At 44.6% G+C, this 18358-nt stretch overlaps 1 protein-coding gene across 1 annotated transcript in view; it reads right to left on the reverse strand.

Annotated features, from left to right (window-relative positions):
• Positions 1-14330: 14330 nt before the first annotated feature.
• Positions 14331-18358, reverse strand: part of NDUFS4 (NADH:ubiquinone oxidoreductase subunit S4) — a 137011-nt gene continuing 132983 nt past the window's right edge. The window contains exon 5 of the mRNA XM_069963045.1: positions 14331-14549. Coding sequence (XP_069819146.1) covers positions 14446-14549 — 104 coding nt within the window. The 3' untranslated portion in view covers positions 14331-14445. The remainder of the gene's footprint in view (positions 14550-18358) is intronic.

The raw sequence follows: 18358 nt of genomic DNA on the forward strand, positions 1-18358 counted from the left end.
CCCGCAGCCCCTGGCCGCAGGATCGCCCCCCGCAGCCCCCGGCCGCACGATCGCCCCCGCAGCCCCCGGCCGTACGATCGCCCCGCGCAGCCCCCGGCCGCATGATCGCCCCCCGCAGCCCCCGGCCGCACGATCGCCCCCCGCAGCTCCGATCGCGGGGCGGGGGTGTGTGGTGCGATCATGCGGCCGGGGGCTGCGGGGGGCGATCGTGCGGCCGGGGGCTGCGGGGGGCGATCGTGCGGCCGGGGGGTGCGGGGGGCGATCATGCGGCCGGGGGGGTGCGGGGCGCGATCGTGCGGCCGGGGGCTGGGGGCGATCGGGGCTGCAGGGGGGGCGGGCAGGATATACATTACCTGATCCCGGCTCCTGCTTGCTTCGGCGGCTCCCGGCACGTTCCGCCCGGCCAATCAGTGCGCTGCCCCGCCGCAGCGCACTGATTGGACGGGCGGACCGTGAAGACACCGGGAGCCCCGAAGCAAGCAGGAACGGGGACCCTGTAATGTATAATGTCCGGCGGCTAGGGGGTTAATGGGGAGGGCTGCAGACAAAATCGCAGCAGGGATGTACATCTCTGCTGCGAGTTTCTCTGCTAATGAAAGTATAGGGCTGGGATCTGCAGCGAGTCTCGCTGCAAAAATGCAGCAAGGAGACTCGCTGCAGATGCAGACCCTTAAAGTGTATTTGAGGGTACTGTATGTTAGAAAGCCCCACAAAGCACCCCATTTCAGAAACTGCACCCCCCAAACTCTGCAAAAGCACATCCAGAAAGTTTTTTAACCCTTTAGGGGGGTCACAGAAATAAAAGCTAAGCGTGTAAGAAATTAGAAAATTTTTATTTTCTGTGCAGAGATTTTATTGTATTTCATTGTAATCCAATATTTTTCATAATTGTAAACCTATTACCAGAGAAATGCCCCCCAATATTGATTGCCCCATTTCTGCAGTTTATAGATATACCCCATATGTGGCCCTATTGCGCTATTTGACGCAACCACAAGCCTCAGATATTTTTACTGTACCACTTCAGGTTGGCAGATGCTCTGGGGTGCCAAAACCTAAAAAACACCCCTAAAGGGACACCATTTAGAAAACTACACCCCTCAATGAATGTAAGAAGGGGTGCGGTGAGCATCTGGACCCCACAGGTGCTTCACAGATTTTCAGAACAATGTGGTGTAAAAAAGGAAAAATTCTATTTTTTACACAAAAATGTTGTTCCAGCCTTCATTTCTCATTTTTACAAGGGGATAAAAGAAAAAAAAAAACACCAAATGTGTAGCGCAGTTTCTCCCGAGTACAGAAATACCCCACATGTGGACATAAAGTGCCAAGCGGGCGCAGGACGAGCCTCCAAAGGGAAGGAGCGCCAATTGGCTTTTGGAAGCTGAATTTCATTGGAATGGATTTCAAGGGCCATGTCGCATTTACAGAGCCCTCGTGCTGCCAAGACACTGGAAACCCCCCACAAGTGACCCCATTCTGGAAACTACACCCCTCAAGGAATCTAACAAGGGGTAACAGCAACCGACAGGTGCAAGGGCCTACCGTATATACTCCTCCCAGCGTACACACGGTAAACACCCGCTCTGTAGATATTAAAATATAAAAAATTTTTTTTTTAGAAAATGAGGATCTTAGCAAACTATTTGATCAAACAGAGTGTACCATGTCGCCAACGTTAAGGCGTCCTCGAGACATGGTCCCTACTCTAGCATATTTACACTAGCAATGGCCTCTTCTGGGCTGAATAAGCCTACAACTGGGCAGATAGGAGACAAATGATCTCTTTTATAGCAGCCTTGGGACATGGGTGGAGTGCAGGCCAACAGGAGGTAGCCACACACCCCACATTTAACTGAAAAAAAGGGAAAATTTGGCATCAGATCTATGACTCTGTTCACACTGCAGGTTGCACGCTGCTTGTGGCTTAAGTACAGACAAAAAACAGAAGGTGCAACAGCAACCGACAGGTGCAAGGGCCTACCGTATATACTCCTCCCAGCGTACACACGGTAAACACCCGCTCTGTAGATAGGTAGGCCCTTGCACCTTCTGTTTTTTGTCTGTACTTAAGCCCCAAGCAGCATGCAACCTGCAGTGTGAACAGAGTCATAGATGTGCTGCCAAATTTTCCCTTTTTTTCTGTTAAATGTGTGTGTGTGGGGGGGTGGCTACCTCCTGTTGGCCTGCACTCTGCCCATGTCTCAAGGCTGCTATAAGAGAGATCATTTGGCTCCTATCTGCCCAGTTGTAGGCTTATTCAGCCCAGGAGAGGCCATTGCTAGTGTAAATATGCTAGAGTAGGGACCATGTCTCGAGGACGCCTTAACGTTGGCGACATGGTACACTCTGATCAAATAGTTTGCTAAGATCCTCATTTTCTCCCAATTTTTTTTTAAATATTTTAATATCTACAGAGCGGGTGTTTACCGTGTGTACGCTGGGAGGAGTATATACGATAGGCCCTTGCACCTGTCGGTTGCTGTTGCACCTTCTGTTTTTTATCTAACAAGGGGTGCAGTGAGCAAATGGACCCCATATCCCCACTGCCCCCCTTGTTAGGTTCCTTGAGGGGTGTTGTTTACAGAATGGGGTCACTTGTGGGGGGTTTCTACTGTCCTGGCCGCACAGAGGCTTTGTAATTGCATCATGGCAAGCCTCTAATGGGAATGGCGGCCATGCCTATTTAGTTGGGGAAAATTAGGGACAATTTTAATTTATTTTGGGGGTATTAGGCCAATTATTAGTTTATATGGTTGAAAATGACAGGAAACCATCAAATTCAACCTGTGTTGATCCAGAAGAAGGCAAAAAACCCTAATAAGGCAGACGACAATAGCTAGCCTCATCACAAGGGAAAAATTCCTTCCTGACTCCATAATGGCAATCAAAATAATCCCTGGACCCCTGAAATAGGAAAGAGGGGAAGAATTTAGAAAATGTAGAACCCCAATGACGTGTGGTACGCCTTGAAGCGATCCAGTATGCAGAGGCCAGGGTGATCAGGACAGGTGTCACACTGGAAAGTGGTGTCCTTCCTGATCCCCCGGCACACTCTGCCCTTCTTCTGGGGTCTCCTGTTTTCCAGTGTGGGGGACGTCACCTGGAAAATGTTGTCCTGGTGCGATACGGGGTCCTTCATATCCAGAAGCGCTGGGTCCGCTCCATGGCTGCTAAATATTAGGGCGCTATTACTGCTTCTGATATTTTCGAATCGTGCCGCAAGCTACAGTAGCTCGGGCAGCGAGGGACCGGAAGAGGGGTGCTGGTATAAAAGTTATCCCCGTACAGGTGGTAACCTTTATCCAGCTGTGGGAAGATCAGTTCCCAAACGATCTTTCCACTAACTCCGAGGATGGGGGGAGGGGGCATCTGGGGGCTGGATTCGGGTAAGCCTTTGTGCATTCCGCAGCTGGCACCCGCCGGCAGACTGGTGGAAGCGCACGTCTCCGCACATGTCATAGACTCCATCCCATGCACAAGCAGATTACGCCCTCTGTCCAAAGAATGAACGTGTTCATTCTTTGGATGTACAGTACGCTACCCCCAGACACGTCACTGGATAATGAGGATGAATGGAGGAAAAAAGGATCCCCCATTCATCCTCACTGGCTGTTTCGGTTTCAGAGGCAATAATAACGTATGCGTCCTTCACAGAAAACACCCTGGGGGCCATCTTTATACGGGGACTAGTATATGGGGTATGTAAATGTGTAGTGGTGTAGTGTAAAACTTTATTCCATGTAGTGTGGTGTAGTGTAGTGTTTTTTACGGTTTTTTTTGACAGTAAGAAAAAATATCCTTACGCCAAGAAAGGACTTGCTGATAAATGCCGCACTTATGTGCGGCACTTATCAGCAGACAGTGGTGGTAGGATATAGGGGGGAAAAACGCCCCTACGCCAAACAGGAGGAGTTGCTGATCAGCGCTCAGTGGCGTTAGAGCGCATAAAAAGAAAAAAATATTTGGAAAAAACAACATTTACGCCCAATGTCGTTAAGGGGTTAATGTCCATATGCTCAGTTAGGGCATATCAATGTCAAAAGGGGAGACTTGTGATCCCCCGCTATTAAGAGGGTTCTTTGAAGAATGTTTTTATTTTTTTTTTTCCAAATCAGATGGTGTCTTAAAGTTAAACAGATTTGTAAATTACTTCCATAACAAAATCTCAAGTTCTTCTATCTTATACCTTATTTATCAGCTGCTGTATGTCCTGAAGGAAGTAGATTTTTTTCCCCCCAGTCTAACGCAGTGCTCTCTGCTGCCGCCTTTGTCAGGCCACCTCCTTCTATGAACAGTTCCTGACATGGAGAGAGGTGGCAGCAGACAGCACTGTGTCAGACTGGAAAGAATACACCACTTCCTGCAGGACATACAGTAGCTGATAAGTACTGGACTTGAGATTTTATAAAAATTAGTTTTTACGAATCTGTATAACTTCCTGGCACCTGTTAATTTACATACATATATATCCCCCCTTATGAGTCCGGCTTTAACAACAGCAGACAGCAGATTAGCAAGCCATTGCTCTGTAGTGTAATACTACATTCTCCATTAGTAATTCTAATGTGATACTACATTCCCCATTAGTAATTATAATGTAATACTACATTTCTCCAGCAGGGGAAATAAGGAGATAAGACTTTTTCCCAGTGAAGTCAGCTGTTTGCTGGGGGTCTCTGGAGCACATGATGATTACAATAAACATATTGAATATCATGTAACATAGAAAATATGAGCAGCTGTAAACCTGCATACATAACCAGGTGTGTTGGTTGAATTGAATTGTAAATTTTTCATGACTGATAACGTGATGTAATCATTCCTATGTGATGATTAACAGATGCCAAACTTCAAGATAGCATGAACACATACTACCACTAGCATATTAATATACAAAAAAAAATCATTAACAAAAAACTATAAGATCCAATAGAAATGTGACTTTAAGCCCCCCCCCCCCAAAAAAAAGTCCCCAAGTACAATAATTTTGCTGCCTTTCCCAGCTCACTGCGGGAGACCTACAAAGGAGCCTGTCTCCCACATTGAGAGAAGCGCTCAACCACATGCTTCTCCTGGCTCTAACAAACTTTGGGGGTCAGAACATCCAGACACTGATTAGAACACCTGACATGTCTCTGTCAGTACAGTAGCAGGAAGATTTGAATAGGTTTAGAGCTCCCAGCTTCATAAGGATACATTACGCCAGAGGATCCCGGTGCCGGCCCATAGCTTTCGCGATCTACGGAATGTGTACATGATGCCTTACACAGAGCTAAGGTCCCCATACAATTTATACCAAATGATCAGGAGCAGAAAGCTCAGCTATTAGTATAAAGTACATAGGGCTGTCCCGAAACTCCACCAACAGATGACCCCTTTGTTCTTTGGGGGGAAGCCACCGTCAAAGCTTTCTGTAGTTGCGGTTTACCCCTCCTCATAGAGAGGACAGGAGAGATAACCCTTGGCAAAGCTTTGTTGCTGCAGGTTGCCAAGATGTGCAGATTATGTGTCTTTTAATCCATTTCCCAATGACTTTAGATTGCGTGTGCGTGCGCGTGTGTGTGTGTGTGTGTGTGGAGGGGTGATGGAGTCTCTTTAATATACGAAAAATATGGAATACATTTACTTGAAGATTTTTTTCCCAGTTTTGCAGCATGTACTCTGTCATTGCAAAGTACAATTGGAGTTGCAAAAAAGAAAAAAAAAGGGTCTCATGTGAATCTGTAGGTGGAATGTAAGTGCTATGGCCTTTTAAAGAAGTCCGGCAAAAAAATTTATTACAATATTGTATTGCCGCCCCCCCAAAAAAAGAAAAAGTTATACAAATCACCAAAATACACTTATGGTTATAAAGTGCTTTTTTCCCTGCACTTACTTCACTTCCTGGATAACATGGTGATGTCACTTCCTGGATAACATGGTGATGTCACTTCCTGGATAACATGGTGATGTCACAACCCGACTCCCAGAGCTGTGCGGGCTGTGGCTGCTGGAGAGGATGATGGCAGGGGGACACTGAGGCACACAGGGCACTGGAGGGACACATCACCATGTTATCCAGGAAGTGACATCACCATGTTATCCAGGAAGTGACATCACCATTTTATCCAGGAAGTGACATCACCATGTTATCCAGGAAGTGACATCACCATTTTATCCAGGAAGTGAAGCCTTGATGCAGTAGTAACTGCAGGGAAAAAGCACTTTATAAGCATTTCCTGTAATAAGTGTATATTGGAAATTTGTATAACTTTTGGGGGACAGTACAATACTTTTAATAGAAAATTTTGCCGGACTTCTCCTTTAAACGCGAAGGAGAAAGAAGAAGGGCAAAAGCAAAAATTGGCCTGGTTACCAAAGGGTTACGTTTATTATGCCCCAATTACCGTACAAAGGGCCACTTCCACCACGCATGTAACGTCTTGGAGAGAAATTATTATAAAGTTTGTGGAACTAACCAGTAATTTCATATACTCTGGGGAACACTGGTGCCATCTCTCATAAACATCACTCCTCTATTACTGGTGTCATAATAAGGGGATGTTTTTTAAATTGTGTCGACAGTAGTAGTTTGCTATGGGACAACACAGAACAGTAGTCACTGGTGAGGAGAACCATTCACTGAAATCCTGCAGAAATAGTGACGACAATAAATAAATAAATAAATAAATAAAGACCTCTCGGAGACCACTAAGAGAGTTTCGGATAGATGAGCATTTTATATTCTGTCCGACAGAGACAGATATATGCAGTGACCCACATTCTTATGAAGAGGTTGCCGCAACTTCACTAACCTGTTGGTGGCACTGTTGCTGCTACTCTGGGAGTCAGAAAGGTCAGGTCATATAAATAAAGTCTCTAAAAATAAAACCTATAGCTATGATGTAAGATATATGTGTGTGTGTGTGGGGGGGGGGGGGGGGGAGGCGGGGGACACTGTCAACATATTGTTCGGATGTTTTTCAGCCTTTGAAAGCTGTACACCTGCACAAAACATAAATATAATAGCCTAAAGGGGATTTCTGACAGATCGTGAAAAAACTATGAAACAGAACAAGACTAGTAAAATATTGTGTCTATAGTATAGTGTATATCCTTATCGGTCACATTCTGTCATTCTGCTACTGAGTTACTAATCACTATTATCGTATTGCTGAATGACCCCCTTTATTATTATTATTATTTATTTATAAAGCGCCCTTAGTTCCAGAGCGCTATACAATAGATAGGCAACAGGCAGGAACAATACAAGATCAGAAAACATTACATGAAGGCAAAAGACAGACTGGTACATGGGGGAAGAGGACCCCCTTTAGGGTACAGTCACACATTCAGGTTTTTAAAAGCAACTAATGAAAACAAGCCGGGAATGGATTTGAAGAGAGGAAAAGATATTCTTTCCTCTATGATCTGTTCTCTATTTATAATCTGTTCATGGCTTTGGCTTCAATAGCTGCAAGTAAAAATCTGACCGTGTGAATGCTCCCTTAGGCTATGTTCACACTACATCACGGCTGTGATTGCTACGGTACTTGCATAGTGCTGCCTTTTGAGGAATCCTGGCCAGAGTGTATATACATGGTGTACACTCCGGCCGGGATCCCTAGCGGCGCCGCAAGAAACTGACGTGTCAGTTTTCTGCAGCGGCTATTCATTGAATAGCGGCCACAGAAAAACCTGACAGTTCAGACAATGGAGTGTGTGGCTCTGGCCGCATGCTCCATTGTGTGCAGTGGGGAGTTCTGATGCTGGCGCTCATCAGCGGCCGGGATGATCTTTTCTGACACTGGCCGTTCTGTGACCCGGCTGGGTCACGGAACGGCCGGTGTCTTACACTGTGAGAACATGGCCTAAGGCTATATTTATACAACGTACCTTTCATGAAAAGAATGTCTGGTGTTTTCCATTAAAACAACAGCCATTCTTTTCATAATGCTATGAAATGCATTGAAGTCTTATGTAACAATGTCCGTTGGTTTCACACAATGCATTGACAATGGCCGTTGTTCTCTACAGCCGTCAAAACAATGACCATGTCAATTATTTCCGACCGTTGTCCGTAGGCTTTAATGCAATTTTTATTTAAAACCGTTGTTTGATCCTCAAAACAGCCGCTGTTTTGAGTGCATAATAACAGACATTGTTTATACGTTGTGTGAACATAGCCTATAAAAGCATTCATTTTAGACCTTAGAGAGACTTGGTTAGCAGATTTATGCCATCCTATCTCAGAGTAGAATAATCTAGTGACAGAAGCTGAACAGAATGATGTATCACTTACATTGTTCTGTGAATCTGATCCAGAGATATCCTCCTGAATAACAAGGACAATAAGAAGTCCTTTCCATTATGTGCATGAGCCCAGTAGTCCTGGATATTCATGGAAAGCAGAAAACTCCGCCCACCAGCTGCTGATTGGCAGTTATCTATCCATGCTGTGTATAGGCAGTCAACTGTCAATCAGCAGCTGGAGGGTGGGGGGGAGGGGTGTGGCAAGAATCCTATTCTCCTGCATATTAGGAGAACAGCTGAACAGAATGATGTAAGTAATACACCCATCTGTTCAGTATTTATGTCAATAGCTTATGCTGCTTTCATTTAAGGTGGAATAAACCTAGAGACAGATTCCCTTTAAGCTTAATCAGACAATATCAATCAAATTTTTACTTTTAGGTCATTGTACAATGAAGATGAAACCTCCCAAATAACTCTGACTATAGAAGAAAGTTTACAGATGGCAACCTTTAAGTCTATTCTTAGTATCAGTAGATGAAAAATAAATGGGCCTAATTGCAGCAGGCGGTGTTTTTGCGCTTGTTTATATAACATACATGCTAGATTGAGATCTAAAGGAGCGGAGTTGTAAAGCGTTATCTATCATTTCAGCAATTAAATGCTTTATATGTATAATTTTCTTGATTAGAGTTTTGAGACCAAAACTCGAAATTCTTCCTCTTGTATAAATAAACTACACCTAAGTTTTTTTTTTAATTTTCCCTCCTAGCGATCTAAATGGGGAACTGGGGAAACATCTCTCCTAATTACAAGAATATGTCAAACTGTTGTTACTATCTTTTATAGTAATGTCTGATATTTTATCTTATGATTGGTCCCGAGGAGCATTTTTCATTGGGAATCGCTCTTAGTAGAGACCTTTTACAACTGGAAAACACCTGCTTGCGTTACTGAGAGATTGGCATATACTATACCAGCATATATTTATATCTGTAATATTGTGACTGCACCTGTCGCTGCATTTGACAAGGAAAATCTATTTCTACGACAAACTATCAACAAGTATAACTTGGTGCTTAACAGTATACATTCTGAGAGGAGGGTGTGCTGTGTTACTACAAGAAGGAAAATACACAATTGATCTTTACAGTACAAATTAAAGGGAACCTGTCACCCGGGACGTGGGTGCAGAGCCAGCCCGACCCCTCGGTGCAGCTTCAAATACTTACCCTTTCCTGGAAGTCCTGTTCCTGGAACCAGTCCAGGGACGAAGATATCCCCGTCAAAAGCGGTGCGCGCGTGCTGCAGAGGTGAGTCCGATGCCCATAGAGAATGACGGCTCTATTCATTCTTTATGGGCATCGGACTCATCTCTGCTGATTAGCATACAGCGCACGCTCAGCTTCGGGCGCCGATATCTCCGTCCCGAGACCGGTTCCAGGAGCGGGACTTGCAGGAGAGGGTAAGTATCTGGGGCTGCACCGAGGGGTCGGGCGGGCTATGCGGCCGCGTCCTGGGTGACAGGTTTTCTTTAAACAAGCCTGATAAAAGACTGTATAAAGCTAAGGGCCCTATAACATGATCAGCACTCCTAGTAATAAAGACAACGATCAGCCGATGACAATGATCAGGAATGATGGTCCTGGCCTAAAATTATCGTCCGCCAGGCACGCGTGTCAACATGTAATAGTGATGCTCGGCCAATAGCTGATAATGTGTCAAGAAAATAATAAACTTCATACATTACTTCTCCACGCTCCTGGGAGTTCTCTTCGCTTCTCCACGCTCCCCACAGCCACTCGTGCAACTGCACAGGCAGTCTCTGAAGTGACAGCCTACTCAGCCAATCACTGGCAGGGATGGGATTACCGTGGCCATTGATTGGCTGAGCGGCCTGTTACTTCAAAGACTGGTGTAGAAGCTTCAGCATAACTAAGAGAACACTGGAAAGCGTGGAGAGGTAATGTATGAACTTTTATTTTACACTTTTAAAACAAGGGGTGCATGGAAATCGCATATATATATATTATATCTATATATATATATATATATATATATATACACACACACACATACAGCCCTTGCTGCACGATAATCGGGCCGTCTAATAGGCTTGGTAAATCTAGCAGCTTGTTTACTATAGTGATCTGTCTAATACGGCTCTAAGGGTACATGATGATTCCTGGTCATGTGACTCCACCTCTCATTAAAGTGACTCATTGAAGAGAAGAGTGAATCTCGAGCACGCTGGGGTTTGTCCGAACCCAAGCATGGAGCATTTCATTACTGGTGGCTAAAGTAGTTAGATACGGCTCTCAGACTACCTGGAATACATGGATACAGCCATAGGCTGTAGGCTGTATTCATGTTTTCCAGGACCCCCTAGGGCTGCAGCCAAGTTGTTCAACCAACGGTAATTTAAATGCCGAATGATTGGACTCAAGCATGCTCGAGTTGCACTCCTCTCTACGGGTACTATTTCAAAAAGCGATTTTTTGACGATCAACGATTGATGATCCCAAACTATCGCTTTGGCAAACGACTTGAAATGGTTCACCCAATTGCAAGGAACAATGATCATTACTTATGATTGTTCTTGCGTTTGTCCTGTCATCACTACTGCGAACGACCGAACGAGGTCTTATTACATGTGAACAAATTGCAAACGATCAACGATAAAAATAGGTCCAAATTCTATCAAACGACCAACGGTTTCTCGTTTGTCGTTTAATTGTTGTCTGCTATTACACTAAACGATTATCGTTCAAATCTGAATGATCTAACCATATTTCAAACGATAATCGTCCTGTGTTATACCACCCTAAGAGGGCCTTTATGCAGAGACATTTTTGAAGCCAAAGCCAGGAACAGACTATAAACACATCATAAAGGAAAGACTAAGATTTGTCCTGGCTTTGGCTTCAAAAATCTGTCAGATAACTCTCTCAGTGTAAAGGCACCCTTAGACATAGCTGTGCCTCAGAGGCTGGAATTGTGATCTGAATGGGGCCTTACCGGGAAGCACATCATTACTGTAGGAGACCAAGGCAATGGTTGTTCCTAATGACAGTGGCCTCTTCCAACAGCAAGAACAGCCTTGCCGGTAAGAAGAGGTAAGCGGCTACTGAAAACTATCAAGCAGGTTCGTATGCACAAACCTGCTGATAGTTTCCTTTTATAGGGAATATGTCACCTAAATTTTCTTTTACTGATTAGAATCACATACTAAACATTGTTATGAGGGATGCCATACTGCCTAGGCTGTTTTAACAGCATTTAGTGACATGCTTTACTGCAAAACTCATGGACATAGATGACAAGAGACAGAATCTGTCCCCTTGAGATGAATGTAAAACATCATTGAGCACACTCTGAGACATTATTTAAGTCATTGTCTGATGACACATTCTCTTTATGGTTGAGATAAGCCACATTTAAAGTCCTGAAATAACTCACCTGCCATCTAGATGACACATTTCTTACATTTCTGAGGACTTGCTCACCTGTTTGATTATAGGTATCATTCAGATGGGCAGGTGATTCCCCCGCATGCATTGCTATTTAGTGCATGTCTTGTAAGTGACTCACTCATGACAGTAGGAGAGGAAGCATGATGGAACAATTTAGTGTGTTCAGAGTCTAGAATTGGTGGGTTTTGGCTTATCAAACCCAGAGAGACAGCATACAATATTATGTAAATAACATTAGGTTAACTTTGTAAAATAGTTTTACATTTTTCACCCTCTCCAAGATCTCAGTTTGCAGCCAGCAACTTCAACCTATAAAGTGGGAAGATTTGTGTTGATAGTAAAAAGATGCAAACTTTTCCTAAATATGTGTTCTTTGCACGGTTTCGTACACATTTCGTAGGCTGTTCGTAGCCACGGACCTGTAGCTACTGACATCTCTATGGAAGTCGAAAAGTGATCTGTACAGCAATTGTGGGTCCATACTAGGACCTGTCCATTAGACCTTGCGGCACTGATCACAGCACCATAACATACAGTGGTGTAAAAGAGATCATTCAAATGAATGGGTGCACAGTGCTGCCCGCTATTGCCAAAAGTCTACGGAGCATGTAAAAACAGTGGGAACTAAAATCCTGTATAAAAAATGGCCAAGTATGTGAGCTGCCCTCGGCTATGGCAAGCCCGAATTTGCTTGGTTTGGCAACTCTTTTGTAATCTGCTTCTATTTTCTGTCTATCCTTTTTTTTATTTTACTTTTCGTACATTATTATGGGGGCTGCCGTATTGCCCTGGCCGTTCTTAACAGCATTTAGTGACATGCTTTACAGCAAGACTCGTGGACATAGATGACAAGGTCAAATATGTAATTCCACAGGGGACTGCTATTGTCTTGTATTGTTACTAACAATATACTGGTGTCACATGTTGCTGCAATGCTGTACAGATCACTTTACAGCAACCTCCTCTTATCACCACAGGCACAACAGGAAGCCTCAGCTTAGTTTTGGCCCCAGTGGTGAGAATGAAAACTGCAAGATTTCCGGATTATTTTATAATATAGATAGAAAAATGAAAAATTTTAAAAAATGACAAAAAAAAAATTCTTATAAAATGTGTTTAACATAAAAACATTATTTAAACAATGAGTCATTGTCTGCTGACACATTCCCTTTAAGCATATTTTAGTTGTGTATAGTGATTCAAACACATTTGTGAAAAGTACACATAAAGCAGCCAACCTCTTTAAGCAGAGGACCAGAGGCAGGTTGGTTGACAGGAACATGATTCCTGTGAACTACGCTGAAAAGGCTATGCTTTCTAGGGAGCACACCTAGGCTTATGTTCGCACAATGTAAAAATTAGGGCAAATAACGGTCATAGTTGCAAAACAACGTCCGTTATTAATGTTCATGATCATTAATAATGGCCGTTGTTTTGAAACCCTTATTTTTACATTGTGGTAACATAGCCTAATAGTAAACAGATGTTAGGATGGCTGCCCTCCTAGCATTTACCCAGTCGTTCTGAATAACAATTCTCCAGTGTTTTATTTTTTTATTTTTCTTTCAAATCAACTGGCGTCAGAAAATAAACTAGATTTGCAATTTACTTCTATTTAAAAATGTCCAGTCTTCCAGTACTTATCATTGGCTGTATGTCCTGCAAGAAGTGGTATATTCTTTCCAGTCTGACAGAGACAGAGTGAAAGGGCAGAAGAAGTTTTCTATGGGGATTTGCTACGTCTCTGGACAGTACCTGTAACGGACTGTGTCAGACTAGAGAGAATACGCCACTTCCTGCAGGACATACAGCAGCTGATAAGTGCAGATTTTTAAATAGAAGTAAATTACAAATCTACAAACCTTTCTGACACCAACTGATTTTATAGTTTTTTTTTTAATATCTATCTATCTATTATGCCTCGTTTATTGCCTGAAAAGGTGTCCTATTGATTGCAGTAGCTGATCCAGCAATGTCTATATGTGGCTGTGACTGGACTGTAGTAGTACTGTGGATGGATGGTAGTGCTTCAGCAAGCTATATGGGACCTTCTTTCTGCTGGTTGTGGAGCTGTCAGCTGTCAGACCGTCCATCACATGTTGATGCCTCAGACTAGGCCTTCTCTCTTACATCCTGGAAAGACTTTTTAAATCCATTGTGAGTCCATGTCTTATACATGACATGAAGGGGAGTGAATGCTGTATCTATGGCAGCATAAAATAGTTGTCACAGCCTTTATCCCATGCCTCGTACATATCTGCTCAGGCTTCTCCTGATTTCTACTATAATACCCTATAAAATCAATCTCAGCCCCGATGACAATGAGGAGAACAGAGGCGTATTGACATTGTCTGTACAAAGTGAGTAAAAGGAAATCTAAGAGCCGACTACAGGGACGAGAACAAAGCAAGAATTTCTCTTGATGGATTACCGAATGTCTATGAAAATACTGTCACATTGCTGAACGCTGCAGCTGATTTGGACGCTGCTATTACCGGACTTGGCGTTGTGCAGTTTCCTAGAGCTATGAACTCCCTCTAAATCGCCTCTAAATATAGATAAATTTATCAAAGGCTCAATTTGAAACTTCAAAAACATTTTAAATAGACACGACAAGATGTGTTTGTAGTTTAAAGGTCATATTTATTAGGAGATTAAGAGTTGTATTATACTGGTGCTATAAATACAGCGCAGCTGACTTAGCTCACAGTCAGACTTACGGACGGCCAATAACAATTCATTTGGTGGATACCCTGGTCCGCTTGTTCCAAGAAAAGTTTGCTCCGTAAGACTTGGATTTTGGCTTTGGAATCCTCTTCTCGTCAACCTCGTAACTCCATCCTATAAAAATGACATAGAACCGGAGCCTGATTATGGGTAAACAGGGGGAACAGAAACTAAACATAGAAAATTATCGGCAAGTGACATTTTTGAATTCTCAGCTTGTGCAGGTGGCGGTATCCAGCATCAAAGGGGACAGGTCATATACACAAAGACGTAAACATGGGAGATCAGGGAAGGGGCTGGAAGTAAGATGGCTTTATTGTGCTTTTAAGTAGCCAACCTTCCAGATGAAGCACAACTCAAGATTTGCTGTCAGTGACTTCAAAATATTCTCCTATACAGGGTCCAGGGTCTGACGTTCTATATACACGGAGCACCTATCCCGGATAGGAATCTGCTACGACTGTACTCAGGCTACTACAGGGTAGTATGAGAGCAGGAGAGAGATTAGGCTTCTGCTGTATTTAGCTCACAGAGGATTGTCTAGACTGGATAACTGGAGCAAATCCTCAGCTGTGAGAATTTTCTGGTCTGTACAAAGCAGAAAAGGTTTCCATTCCATTAATTATATTAAAGCGTACCTATCGTTTCAACAGATTTCTGATACGTCATAGCGACATGTCAGACGTTTGTATTAGTGGGGCTATGGGCAGTGGCGGCCTTTGGCACCAAGCACCCCAAGCAATCGCTTGGGGCCCCCAACATCCAGGGGGGCCCACTCTTGTGCTCAAGACCGCTGGACAGGGCCGCTGCCCCGCTCACGGCTGCCATCTGAACTGTAACTATGAGCACTCGTAATGAGCGCTCATAGTTACATGCAGCAGCACTGACAGGGCGGGAGACATTGGCTCCCTTCCTGTCAGTCACTCTTGTGGCCGCAGAAAGGGTTTTCTCTGTGGTCACAAGTGGCAGTTTTGTCCTTGTGGTGCCGGCGCTCCAGTGACATCACTTGAGCTCTGGGCCAGGACAAGGGGATTGCGGCCTCTTGTGATTGCAGGGAAAACCCTTCCTGCGGCCACAAGAGTGAAGAGAAGAGGAGACACCCGGACCCAGGTGAGTATTAGTGTTTGTTTTATTGTGTTATATACTATATGGGAGGGGGAGCACACAGGGGTCTGTTTAACTGGGGGAGCGCACATCGGGGGTCTATATAAATGGGGGGAGCACACAGGGGGGCTATATAACAGGGGGAGCACACAGGGGGGCTATAGACTACTGGAGATTTACAAGAGGGGTCTATATACTACTGGGGGCAGCACACAGGGGGTCTATATACTACTTGGGGCAGCAGAATGGGGTCTATATACAACTTGGAGAGCACACAGGAGGTCTATATTCAAGTGGGAGAGCACACAGGGGGGCTATATACTACTGGGGGAGGACACAGGGGTCTATATACTACTGGTGGGGCACACAGGGGGTCTATATACTACTGGGGGAACATACAGGGGGTCTATATATTACTTGTGAGGCACACAGGTGACCTATATATAACTGGGGGAGCACACAGGGGTCTGTATACAACTGGGGCAGCACACAAGGGGTCTATATAATACTGGTGGGGCACACAGGGGGTCTATATACTACTGGGGGAACCACACAGGGGGTTTATTTACTACTGGAAGAGCACACAGGGGTCTATATCCAAGTGGGAGAGCACACAGGAGGTCTATATCCAAGTGGGGGAGCACACAGGGGGGCTAAATATCCCTGAGAGAGCACACAGGGGGCCTATATACAGTGGGGGAGCACAAAGGGGGTATATACAACTGGGGCAGCACACAGGGGGTCTATATACAACTGGGGGCAGCACACAGGGGGTCTATATACAACTGGGGCAGCACACAGGAGGTCTATATACTTCTGGGGCAGCACACAGGAGGTCTATATACTTCTGGGGGAGCAAATGAGGGGGCTATATATAACTGGGGGAACACACAAGCAAACAAGGGGTATATACTACTGGGGGCAGGACACAAGGGGTATATACTATTGGGGGCAGCACACAAGGAGTATATATTACTGGCAGTAGCACACAAGGGGTATATACTACTGGGGGGAAACACACAGCGGTCTACTGTTTTGGAACGCGTGTTGGGGGGGGGGGGGGCCCAGACATAACTTCGCTTGGGGCCCCAGAAATGCCAAGTTCGCCCCTGGCTATGGGTGCTGAGACCCCTGCCCATTGCAAAGTGGTACACACACTGCCCATCACCTCCGCTCTTAACGGCTATAATGAGCAGTGTTAGGAATTAGGCTATGTTCACAAGTTGTAAGAGAGCGGCCGTTCCGTGACCCTCAGAAAGGATCATGCCGGCCGGTACCGCAGTACTGGAAGGATGATCTTTGTCACCACTGAATTCGGATGCGGGCGCATCCATGCACGCTCACATCCGAATTCCCCGCCGCACACAATGGAGTGTGCGGCCGGAGCTGCACGCATCATTGTGTGAACTGACAGGGTTTTCTGCGGCCGCTATTCAATGAATAGTGGCCGCAGAAAACTGACATATTAGTTTCTTGTGGCGCCACTAGGGATTCCGGCCGGAGTGTATACTATATGTATACACTCTGGCCGGGATTCCCTCAGACTTCAGCACAATGTAAGTTTCGTACTAATCACGGCCGTTGCGACAACTGCCATGATTACTACGGAACTTACGTTGTGTGAACATAGCCTTATAATGGAAACCTATGCAACTTCCAGCAATTCCATATACCAGAGGTCACATAGGCTTCCATTATAATTATTAGCTGTTCAGAGGGGAGATGAAGGGGAAAGTGCACATGCCAGACCCCAATACAAAGTTCTGAGATGTCAGAAAATTGTTGAAATGATTGATACACTTTAGTGAATGTAGTCAATCTGTAATACCCCAAACAACCCGAGGACAATTGTGGAGCTGTTTTAAGAAAGCAAGTAAGTATTTCTGAACCTGGATTACACCCCTAAGGGTGCGTTCACACATACAGGATCTGCAGCAGATCTGAAGTTGCAGATTTGCTTTGAATCTAATCTGGGCCATCAAATCTGTTGCAGATCCTGTACGTGTGAACACACTGGGTTCTCACACAGTATATTTCAGGCAGTATTTGGTCCTCATGTCAGGTCCTCATAGCAACCAAAACCAGGAGTGGATTAAAAACACAGAAAGGCTAAGTCCACATAATGTTGTAATTAAGTAGATGGCCGTTATATAACGGTAAATATTTGCTATTATTTTAAAACAACGGCTGTTGTATTGAAATAATGGCAGTTATTTACCGTTATATGGCGGCCATCTGTGCTTTCAATCCACTCCTGGTTTTGGTTGCATGAGGACCTGACATGAGGACCAAATACTGCCTGAAATATACTGTGTGTGAACCCAGCCTTAAAGGAGAAGACCAGCGAAAATTAAAGTATTTTATTGTCCCCCAAAAGTTATACAAATCCCCAATATACACTTATTACGGGAAATGCACATAAAGTGCTTTTTTCCCTGCACTTCTATTGCATCAAGGCTTCACTTGCTGGATAACATGGTGATGTCACTTCCTGGATAAAATGGTGATGTCACGACCCGACTCCCAGAGCTGTGCGGGCTGTGGCTGCTGGAGAGGATGATGGCAGGGGGATGCTCAGTGTCCCTCCAGTGCCCTGTGTCTTTAGTGTCCCCCTGCCATCATCCTCTCCAGCAGTCACAGCCCGCACAGCTCTGGGAGTCAGGTCGTGACATCACCATTTTATCCAGGAAGTGAAGCCTTGATGCAGTAGTAAGTGCAGGAAAATAAACACTTTATAAGCATTTCCCGTAACAAGTGTATATTGGGGATTTGGATAACTTTTGGGGGGCAATACAAAACTTTAATAAAACAAATGTACA

This window comes from Dendropsophus ebraccatus, chromosome 3, assembly GCF_027789765.1.
Source record: "Dendropsophus ebraccatus isolate aDenEbr1 chromosome 3, aDenEbr1.pat, whole genome shotgun sequence".
Lineage (NCBI taxonomy): Eukaryota > Metazoa > Chordata > Amphibia > Anura > Hylidae > Dendropsophus > Dendropsophus ebraccatus.